The sequence below is a fragment of the Cajanus cajan genome, chromosome 1 (assembly GCF_000230855.2).
Source record: "Cajanus cajan strain Asha chromosome 1, NIPB_CcT2T_4, whole genome shotgun sequence".
Taxonomy (NCBI): Eukaryota; Viridiplantae; Streptophyta; class Magnoliopsida; order Fabales; family Fabaceae; genus Cajanus; species Cajanus cajan.
This window is the reverse complement of record NC_138517.1, coordinates 80,648,109-80,659,701: the sequence shown is the minus strand read 5'-3', so window position 1 is coordinate 80,659,701 and position 11,593 is coordinate 80,648,109. Positions and strand designations below refer to the sequence as shown.

Below are 11,593 nucleotides of genomic sequence, written 5' to 3'. Positions count from 1 at the left end.
AATTATATTTTTTAATTCTTTATTTATTTTTAGATTTATTTTGCTCATTTATTTTTTAAAATTTTTATTATTAACTTTTAAAAACATGAGTCAATTTTTTCTTCCGAAACAATTATTATTATTTATTTTAAAACATGATTTAAAAAAAAATTGATGTTTGTTTTATGAATCTATTGTATCATTATATTGTCATGTTTAACTAATTACTTAATTTGATTAGGCTAACTAAGAGGATTATGGAAAGGTTGGAAGTTGGAAGCTATGGGCCTGATGGTATGGGCCTATATACGTATCCCAAACGTATAGTTGTAGTTATAGTTATACGATAATCGATTCTTAGTAGAGAAGAAAGAAAGTAAAAGGGAGAAGGAAGGAATGTGGAGAGAGAAAGTGGGTGGCCTCGCTGGAACTGTTTTTAATTGAATTTTGACTCTCTCTCTTCGATTTCGATCATTTTCCCTTTCTTCTCTTCTCTTCACAACATTTCTCATTCCAGATTCCCAAGATCTCACACGTAACCAATAACCGTTCCCAATGTCTTACGCTTATCTCTTCAAATACATCATCATCGGTGACACCGGTAATTTCACTCTCTGATCTCGCTTTTAATTCCGCAATTCTCTTCACACACCTTCTCCTGTTTTCAATTCCGATCGGATTTCGTCTTTTAGCGCTTTATAGGATTATTTAATTCAATTCTTTTATGCCTAACTTGATTTGCTTCTCTCCCTTCTGTTTCTGTGCTATCACCAGGGATTGTAATTAATAATTCTATTGCTCTATCTTGAACTCACAGTTTTCTGTTTCTCAATATATGATGATTGTTGTCTAGTGAATTAAATATTCAACAATTGATTAAATTGTGAATGCTTTTTTTTTTTTTTTTTTTTTTTTTTTATTTGCTGTGGAAATTGTGCCTGCTGATAAAACACATCCAAGCTTTCCGTGTTTTAGCTATAGTGGACTCTCTGTGGTTTCAATTTTAGCTTTGAATAAGGTTTTGTAGTTTGAGGTTCTCTTCGTTGTTGCTTTGTTAACTAAAAAACTAAGAACCCTTAAATGTTTGTGTGTGATAGTTTGTTCCTTTGTTTTATTATCTGTGTATTGTTTATGTAGTTTTAGTAGTTGTAGTTTGTGTGGAAAGGGCTGAGTTTGTGCGTGTTTTATTTATTTATTTATTTCTTTGGTTTCTGTAGGTGTTGGGAAGTCTTGTCTTCTACTTCAGTTCACGGACAAGCGCTTTCAGCCCGTCCATGACTTGACCATTGGTGTTGAATTTGGTGCCAGGATGATCACGATTGATAATAAGCCGATCAAGTTGCAAATATGGGATACGGTTTGTTCAACCCTTTCACAGAGCTTGCCAATATATCTAATATCTAATTTCATCAAATTTATAAAATTTTTAAACCCTTTTTTGTTATCTATGTTACCAACTTCACATAGTATTGTTGTATCATTTGTGGGAGTTGGTAGTTGTCTGTGGCGTGCATTTAAAATTAGGGCTTTTCATTGTTGGAAACCTAATTCATTAGGGATGTTGGCCTTTGATTCATGAATTTAACCCAGAAAAGAATTGCTATATTCGTGAGAAAATATTTTTGGTTGTGAGGAGGTTGAATGATTTTTCTAGAGTGGTGATGAATTATGGCTTATGAGATGTGGGTGGAAAGATTTAGCTGCTAGTGGGGTGTGGTGGGTAGGATGTGACCTCTAGTGGCTCCATAAGGCTGTTACCGTTCATTATTTAAATGGCTATGGTGCCTAGTTATTGACAATATGGACACAGTTTTGGACTACCTATTATAATCATCTTGCTAGTTTAAAATTTAGGTTTCATTTTATATATCTTCAGCTTAGATTGATTATCCAGATTTTGTTGGTGGAAAATATTCTTCATTAGTTAAATGTTATATGATTTGTGTTTAAGGTACTGATTTTCCTCTAATATTTCAGGCTGGTCAAGAATCGTTCAGATCTATTACAAGGTCTTATTACAGAGGGGCTGCAGGTGCACTGCTTGTTTATGATATAACCAGGTATCCTCTAATTTGAACTTTTGCTGTATGTGTTCGAAATCCTAAATCCTAAAATAAAATAATTAGTTTCATTTATAAAGAGACTAATTTCTTTTATGAATATATCTCCTTTACAAAGCAAACTGTATATGCAATATGTTATGTCTCCTGTCACTTCAAATGTGATTTGTAAATCATTTTAATCAAAACGAATTCCCTTTATTTCTATATATATAAAACTTTTTAAACGCAATTTAAGTGACTTTTAAACTTATTCATTTGGTGAAATTTCTTGTAGAATTTTTAGAGGCAGATTATATGTTATCTTCTAAAAAATATCAATATTTTGAAAAATATATTTGATAGAAAACTGCATTTTATGAGTTGTTATTTGCTGAGGTGATACATGTTTTGAGTCTATCCAATTTGATTTGACTAAAATATGTGTACAATTTTGTTCATCCTTGTTTATGGGCTGTATTGTATACGAGGATTATCTGTTCTTTATTTTGAATAAGGGAATTAAATGATGCTGACCTGTGTTTACCAATAGGAGGGAGACATTTAATCACTTGGCTAGCTGGTTGGAAGATGCAAGACAGCATGCAAATGCAAATATGACAATTATGCTGATTGGCAACAAGTGTGATCTTGCTCATAGACGGGCTGTAAGCACAGAGGAGGGTGAGCAATTTGCAAAGGAGCATGGGTTGATCTTCATGGAAGCCTCAGCAAAAACTGCTCAAAATGTTGAAGAGGTCAAAATTCACATAATATAACATCTTGGATTTTCTTCATCTATTTCCCCCTCCCCCCCTCCCACAAGAAAAGTCGGATTTGCATATCCAAGTGTATAGGTTAAATATCTTGGAAAATTATCTATATATGGAGGTTTTAATATAGCCTATCCTTTTGCAGGCATTCATAAAAACAGCTGCAACTATATACAAAAAGATTCAAGACGGAGTTTTTGATGTATCAAATGAGGTTAGTTTCTTTCTTGTCAGCTTTTTGTCAGTCTTTCGCATCTGTTTTATTACTTTTATGGAAGTTCCACTTTATTGTATTGGAATATGGATTATCGGCGGGATATTTAATTTCAGTCTCCCTTATGTTTTTACAATCGGTGGATGTATTCTGGGGATAATGATTCTAAAGTGAAAAACATACTCCTGATTGAAAGAGCAATGATTAAGATGCTGATAAATTTTGTGTGGTTTCAGTCTTATGGAATAAAAGTAGGATATGGTGGAATTCCTGGACCTTCTGGAGGTAGGGATGGCCCTTCTGCTTCGGCTGGAGGCTGCTGCAGTTAAAGAACATATCAGAACCTATTTGCATCAATGTAGTCCTTTATGTATTCTCTTCTTTTCTTTTATTATGGGTTTGGATAAGAAGATATATATATGTTCTACGTCCATTGATAAAATCAGATAATTGTATAATGTTTTCTTTTTAATCTTGACTTTGTTTCTTTGACTTGAACCGATTATTTGTCTATATTTGTGTGCATAGTTAATTGATCTGTTGTTTCATTCTTCTTAATTGTGTTGAATACATTTGTTTTAACCTTTTTTCTCTCCCAACACTGCTGCGTTTAGGAGTTTATCAAAATTTGCATGACTTTTCAATTATGGGGTGTGGTAATTTATTTTCCCTTCCCATGCGTAGAGTAATGTGTAATTTAATTTCCCGAGAAGAATAGTAAAGGACCGTGTGATCCTGATGGCAAATGCAAATAGGCCATGCTTTTGACTTAATTATTCGGAACATGACGGATGAGCTATTCTGACTAGGATTCTCTATGTCAGAGAAAGAAGAAAACCTATATCTCAACTCTTTATTTCACCTTTTTTATTTTTAAACAAAACAGTAAGAATGTACAATAGCACTTAAATTTCAAAAGACATTCATAATAAGTATGATATTTTGCGTGAGAAAAATATATTCGAGATTCAAAATTCTGAGACATTAACAAGGGTTTATTGTACGTTGAAGGATAGTATTCTTAACAGATTTCTCGTTTCTTTTGCGCAATGGTGGGAATAACAGTGCACGAACATTTCTGGCTGCATGAACACATAGGATCTGGTCTGAAATTTTCTAACTCGTCCCAAATAATTCTGAGCTTTGTGAAAAACTCAATAATGGAAAGATAATGGAGGAAGCTTCATGCTGCAAATATGAAATACGAAGTAGATCATTTTAGGAGTACCTTGATTTAAGATCATTCTAAATTTTATCTACTTTGTCCATCCAGAGAATATTCTGACGAATAGGAGGAGAAATTGAGTGTATAAGCCATGAGACAATCATATTGTTACATCGTCTCCAAGCAGGATAAGTAACATCTGATTTTAGTGATTGCAGAACATTTTCATCTACAAACTCTATTTTGTTTTTGGCACTGAGGGCCGTAAGTATGGATCTGTTCCATGAGTGGTAATTTGTTGAATCAAGAACAGGTGATACAAGTGTTGTAGTTGGGTTCTCGCTAGGATGAGGATAAAGAAAACTACGAAAAGACGTTGAATGACAATCCTCCTCCATGATAACTTGAGAAGGGAACACAAACGCGTAGTAGAGCTCTTCAATGGAAGAGCTCTGATACCATAATAAACTTTGGCATGTGGGAGAGAGAAAGAGAACGAAAAAGGAATTGAATGAATCAACAACAGCTTGCTTTGATAAAGTTTACATACATGGTATATATACAGAGGGTAAAACGAATAAAGAAAGAAAGAGAAATAATAAAATAATAACAAAATGCGTAACAAAATGATTGCTGCAGGCATGAACGAGACGTGGGTGATGCGGAAGCGAGAATTGCAGAGAGAAACAAGAACATGTGACTTTTACATCAACTGGACCATCATCATCTCCAGGTATTTGCTATCCTTTAGAATCTTTCATTTCATGTAATCGCTTATCTCATTCTTTCTGTCACTTTGTTATGTTAATTTCTATCATCACCGAACCCAAATCTTATGTTGAAGCTTCTAAAAGTGACTGTTGGATTAAGGCTATGACAGATGAGAACACTGCCTTAAAAGCCAATAATACCTGGACTGTTACATCCTTACCTCCCAACAAAATTGCCATTGGTTGTAAATGGATGTATAAAGTTAAACACAATGCTGATGGATCAGTGGAGCGACACAAGGCACGTCTTGTAGCTAAAGGCTACACACAACTTGAAGGTCTTGATTTCATTGATACTTTTTCTCTTGTTGCTAAGTTGACTACTGTGCATCTTCTTCTCTCTTTAGCTGCCATTCACAATTGGTTCCTCAAACAGTTAGACATAAATAATGCTTTTTTGCATAGAGATCTTAACGAGGAGGTATACATGCATCTTCCTCCTAGTTTAACCACCACTAAATCGGGTCAAGTTTGCAAACTGAATCGTTCTTTATATGGACTCAAACAGGCGAGTCGGTAGTGGTATGCTCGTCTTTCCACCTTTCTCATGACACACGGATTTAATCATTCATCTGCAGATCACTCTTTGTTTATGAAGTTTACAAATTCTGCCTGCACAACCCTCTTGGTCTACGTTGATGATATTGTCCATGCTGGGAATGATCTTACTGGAATACAACATATTACGACTCTTCTCAACCAAACCTTCATAATAAAGGATCTTGGAGACTTGACTTATTTTCTTGGTCTCGAGGTTGCTAGAAATAGTACTAGCATTCACCTATGTCAACGCAAGTATACACTTGATATTCTCTCTGACACAGGCTTGCTAGCATGTTGTCCATCTTCCACCCCAATGGATTACAAAGCAAGTTTAACTTCTAATACTGGAACACCTTTGACTGATCCATTTGCATATCACCAATTGATTGGGCGCTTAATCTACCTCACCAACACTCGTCTTGATATTACGCAGTACAACACCTAAGTCAATTTGCTTCTAAACCTACCACCTCTCATCAGCAAGCTGCCTTTTGTATACTTTGCTACTTGAAGCAAGCGCCCAGTCGTGGTATTTTTCTTTCTGCTGACAGCTCTCTTCAACTAAAATCTTTCAGTGATTCCGACTGGTTAGGTTGCATGGACACACGTCGCTCCATCACAGGGTTCTCTGTTTATCTTGGACACTCACTCATCTCGTGGAAATCAAAGAAACAAGCTACCGTCTCCCATAGCTCCTCAGAAGCAGAATATAGAGCTCTTGCTTCCACCACATGCGAAATTCAATGGCTCACTTATCTTTTAGAAGAATTTCGCCTCCTATTCATTCATCCTGCTCTTCTTTACTGCGACAACTAATCAACGTTACAAATAGCTTGCAACCAAGTGTTTCATGAGCGCACGAAACACATTGAGATAGATTGTCATCTTGTTCGAGAGAAAGTTTCCAATGGCTTACTCAAATTGTTACCAGTTTCATCATCTTCTCAACTGGCTGACATATATACAAAAACATTGTCTCCTTCTCGTTTCAAAGAGTTGAGTTCCAAGCTGGGAATGTCTAATATCTATTCCCAGCTTGCGGGGAGATCTTAACAGATTTCTCGTTTCTCTCCGCAATTCTTGCTTTTGCGTCACCCACGTCTCGTCTATGCATGCAACAATCATTCTGTTACGCATTTTGTTATTATTTTATTATTTCTCTTTCTTTCTTTATTCGTTTTACCCTCTGTATATATACCACGTATGTAAACTTTATCAAAACAAGCTATTGTTGATTCATTCAATTTTTTTTTCGTTCTCTTTCTCTCTCTCACATGCCAAAGTTTATTAAGTATATAATAAACAAAGCAGTACAAATGTCTAAGGGGTTTTGACACGCTACCTTTTATTTTTATTTGTGTAATTTGGTAATCGATACAAAATGTTTTAGAGGTGAAATGGGAGTTGGATTATGAGCATAATTATGCTTTGTGGTTAGCTTTTAAGTTCAGCCAAATTGATGGATATATTTTACTTTTTGGGGGCAGTACGTGAGCCAATAAATTGTCTCTTGATTTATTTAGGAATAAATATTTATAACTTTGTTGTACCTCACTTATTGTTTTGTTGTCTCAACAAATCATAGAATGAATACTTTTTGTGAAATTTAAATCTTTACTTTTTTTAGCAAAATAAATACAGCTGAATAGGAAATGGAAATTAGAGGATAATGTACTAATCCACCTCTTAACGTATTCCTATGTAAAACTTGCATTTTTGGATCATACTTGTAAGACTGTCTCTATTTTGTTGGGTTGGGGTAGAAAAGAAATGTTTCATGATGTTTATAGAACTCAATTTGTACACCACGCAATGAATTTGCTGAGGATATTGGATAACTTTAATTTTCGTTTAGTTGCTGAAATCAAACTTTACGTAGATTTGATTTTTTTTTTTTTTAAGTGAGTGCATCCACAATTATTGATTATAAAATTAACATTTAAATTTCTGATAAAAATAAATTTATAAATTTATAGAACTCGACTCGTACACCACGCAATGAACTTGCTGAGGATGTTGGGTAACTTCAGTTTTCGTTTAGTTGCTCAAATAAAACTCTACGTAAATTTGATTTTTTTTTTTTTAAGTGAGTGTACCCATAATTATTGATTATAAAATTAACATTTAAATTTGTGATAAATTAAATTTACAAAATAAAATTTAAAATTAATTATAATACCAATTGTTTATTTTTTTAAATCAATGATTTTATTATTATACTTTATTTTCTAAAATATAATTCTCACTTTAACGAGGTTATATCCATTATCATGATTTTCTGAAATCTAAAACACCAACTTCTATTTATACGTTGAGTCTACGTTGACAAAATATGAAAAGTAGCTTTCAACAAAGTTGATTCTACACTCAACTTTCTTAACGGATTGATTTATGAACCTAACAAGACATACGTAATATGGAGGTTGGACTCTAAAAAGTATTTAGATGAACATTTGAATTAAAAAATAAGCAAATTGTAGAAAATAAATATCATAACTTGTAAGTATGATCCTGAAGTCTATTAAAATAAGTTATAAAATAGCTAATTAAAAAATCATAAGCTTATTTCCATAAAAAAAAAATCTCTTGTAAATACACTCATAATGTTCAGTTAAAAGAAATTTAATAAATTACATTTCATTGGTGGCAAAAATAAATTACATTTCATTCTTGTAAACGGTGCTTAATTATATTGTTCTCCTTTTTAATTTTAAAAACTATACTTACTTTGAGAGGTAAATACATATATATATATATATATATATATATATATATATATATATATATATATATATTACTTTAATCCATCTTAATCTTAATATAAACAAATCTCTAGATGATAGTGAATAAAGTCTCTTAGAAGTATGTTTCTCTCTATAACTTTTAGTGCTATTTCTAATTTTGGATTATTTATTGTTTATTTTCGAAAACTTCTATTTATTATAAAAATTGATTTACACGAACTACACATATTATCTCAACAATAATTTCCGTTAGCAACAATAATTTTTGTTACGTTTCTTTTTCATCTTTATTTGTTATTTTCTTTTTCCTTTCTGTTATTTCTTTTTCAATTTTTCCTTGTATATATTAGCTTATCTTTCTGAATAATAGCAAGTGCAGTACATTGTTACTTTCTCTTCTTTTTCGTTTTCTCTTAGTTTTACATTCTTGTGATGGTATCAGAGCTCTTTTCGAAGAGTTCTGCTGCGCGTCCACTTTTCTATTCTTTGACACTACAAAGATGAGTGGTGAGATAACAAGTCGTGAACCCGACATTCACAGTTTCTTATACTTGCATCCAAATGAAAACCCTTCTACTGCTCTTGTTTCACCTACGCTTAATTCAACAAATTATCACTCGTGGAGCAGATCTATGATGACTGCATTAAGCGCCAAGAACAAACTAGAGTTTATTGATGGAGGAGCTCCCCAACCATCGTCAACCGATCAGACATATGGTGCTTGGAAAAGGTGTAATAACATGGTGATTTCATGGATTGTACATTCTGTTTCTGCTTCAATCCGTCAGAGTATTCTCTAGATGGATAAAGCTGATGAAATTTGGCGTGATCTTAAGGCTCGATATTCACAAGGTGACCTTCTTAGAATTTCTAATTTGCAACTAGAGGCTTCTTCTATCAAACAGGGTGAACTATCAGTGACTGACTACTTTACAAAACTTCTTATTATATGGGACGAGTTGGAGAATTTTCGTCCAGATCCGGTCTGTACGTGCACCACAAAATGCACCTGCAAAGTTGCATCTATTATTGCTCAAAGAAAATTGGAAGATCAAGCAATGCAGTTTTTGAGAGGTCTCAATGATCAATATGGTAATATTCGTTCTCATGTTCTTTTAATGGATCCCTTACCTCCCATTACGAAAATTTTCTCTTATGTTGCTCAACAAGAAAGGCAGTTATCCGTGAATGAAACCTTTGTCGTTGCTGTCAATATGGAAACGCGTAGCACTTTTGTTAATAGTGCAGGTTTGAATTGCAACTTTTGTAGTCGCACTGGTCATGCAGAGAACACATGCTTCCGCAAGCACGGATTTCCTTCTGAGGTCAAGAATAATAAAAACCCTTATGCTCGAGGGAAAACTTGTACTCATTGTGGTAAAGGCGGTTACACCATAGACGTGTGTTATAGGAAACACGGGTTTCCTCCTGGACATTGCTTTCATAATGGGAAATCTATGCCCACTACTGTTGTTATGACTAGTGATACAAAGGTTTCAGAGAATGAACAACAATCTACTGCTAATGAGGTCCAGGACATTCGCTTCTCCCCTCAGCAATATCAAGCTCTACTAGCATTAATTTAGCAACCACCAAATGCGAATTCAGCATCGAATGTAGCTCATATTAGTTCTATCTCTTCTTGTTCCACACACTCACCTCCTATATCATGTAAATTTGGCTCTCTCATCTGCACTTCACACACACATAAAATTATTCCTTGGATTCTTGATTCAGGGGCAATAGATCATGTGTCATCTTCTCTGGAATATTTTCATTCTTTTCATTCCATTGATCCCATTATTGTTAAACTCCCAAATGGACAACGGGTAATAGCAACGCACTCTGGTGTTGTCAAATTTTCTTCTCTTTTTCAACTCACAAATGTTCTTTATATTCCTTCTTTTACGTTTAATTTGATCTCTATCTCTAAACTTGTTTCTTCCACTCCTTATCAACTAATATTCATTGCTACCCATTGTCTTATTCAGGACGCGAACACACGTATGACGATTGGTTCAGTTGATGTGAGAGATGGATTATACCAGCTTATACCTGTTCATCTTCAACCTCATAGTATAAACTCCACTATTATACATCCCAAATGCAATGTAATCCCTATTGATCTATGGCATTTTCGCCTTGGGCACCTATCTAGTGAACGTATGCATATTATGCAACAACAATATTCATGTTTGAACAACAATAAAAATTTTGTTTGCAATACCTGTCACTATGCTAAACAACGAAAATTACCTTTTCCTCTTAGCAACTCACATGCCACACAACCTTTTGCACTCATTCACATGGACATATGGGGACCATATTCCACGCTTTCCATGAATGGACATCGTTATTTTCTCACCATTGTTGCTGATCACACACGCTACACTTGGGTTTATTTGATGTGTAATAAAAGTGAAACACGTACACATATCACTAATTTCATCAATCTTGTTGAGAATCAATTTGATACACACGTCAAAATCATCTGTACCGACAATGGCAATGAATTTTTCATGCATGAACTCTTTCATTTAAAAGGAATCATTCATCAAACATCTTGCATTGAAACCCCACAACAAAATGGCATTGTTGAGCGTAAACATCAACACTTACTCAATGTCACTCGTGCTCTTTTATTTCATTCTAACTTACCCGATTGTTTTTGGAGTTTCGCTTTATTACATGCCACTTATCTTATCAACTACATACCAACACCTTTTTTGAAAAATACTTCCCCTTTTGAAAAACTGCATGGTGTTCAATGTGATATTGCCATGATCAAAGTATTTGGATGTCTTTGTTATATCACCACCATTACTTCCCAACGCAAGAAACTTGATCCTCGAGCCCATCCGTGTATTTTTTCTAGGTTTCCCTTCTCATACCAAAGGTTACCTTACCTATGATTTACATACTCGTACCATTGCCACTTCCCGTAATGTCATATTCTATGAGGATCATTTTCCCTATTTTCCCTCATCACTCAATGACCAAAACCTTAGCACCATATCTCCATCTCTTTTTATTCTCGATCCTTTAATACCCACTTCAGACACTTTTTACTTTGACACACCTGCACCTGTTCTTGACACTACTAGCCCTTCACCTTTTCCTCCTACCTCAACCACACTTCGTCGTTCCACCCGTCAAAGACAACCACCTTCATACCTGCAAGATTTTCATCGCACTCTCACATCTACTTCAACCAATCTCCATCCAGGTATTCGCTATCCAATTGAAAATTATCTTTGTTATGATCGCCTCTCACCTTCATTTCATCATTTCATTTCTTCTATATCTACCATCATTTAACCCAATTCTTATGTTGAGGCCGCAAAAAGTGATTGTTGGCTTAAAGCC

At 34.3% G+C, this 11,593-nt stretch overlaps 1 protein-coding gene across 1 annotated transcript; it reads left to right on the top strand.

The window, feature by feature from the left end:
• The first annotated feature begins 337 nt into the window (after nucleotides 1-337).
• Nucleotides 338-3,563, top strand: LOC109804571 (ras-related protein RABB1c). The gene is made up of 6 exons (XM_020366424.3): nucleotides 338-580; nucleotides 1,197-1,336; nucleotides 1,957-2,039; nucleotides 2,572-2,776; nucleotides 2,937-3,005; nucleotides 3,242-3,563. Exons 1-6 carry the CDS (start codon nucleotides 535-537, stop codon nucleotides 3,332-3,334), a joined length of 636 nt encoding a protein of 211 aa, XP_020222013.1. The 5' UTR covers nucleotides 338-534; the 3' UTR covers nucleotides 3,335-3,563.
• Nucleotides 3,564-11,593: the final 8,030 nt, after the last annotated feature.

What these genes read in the sequence shown, in the direction of transcription:
- LOC109804571 (XM_020366424.3), top strand. Translation starts at nt 535, where the DNA reads ATGTCTTACGCTTATCTCTTCAAATACATCATCATCGGTGACACCG. An exon ending in CTGCTCAAAATGTTGAAGAG is followed by an intron (nt 2,777 to 2,936) that starts GTCAAAATTCAC and finishes ATCCTTTTGCAG; the next exon opens with GCATTCATAAAAACAGCTGC. An exon ending in TTTTTGATGTATCAAATGAG is followed by an intron (nt 3,006 to 3,241) that starts GTTAGTTTCTTT and finishes GTGTGGTTTCAG; the next exon opens with TCTTATGGAATAAAAGTAGG.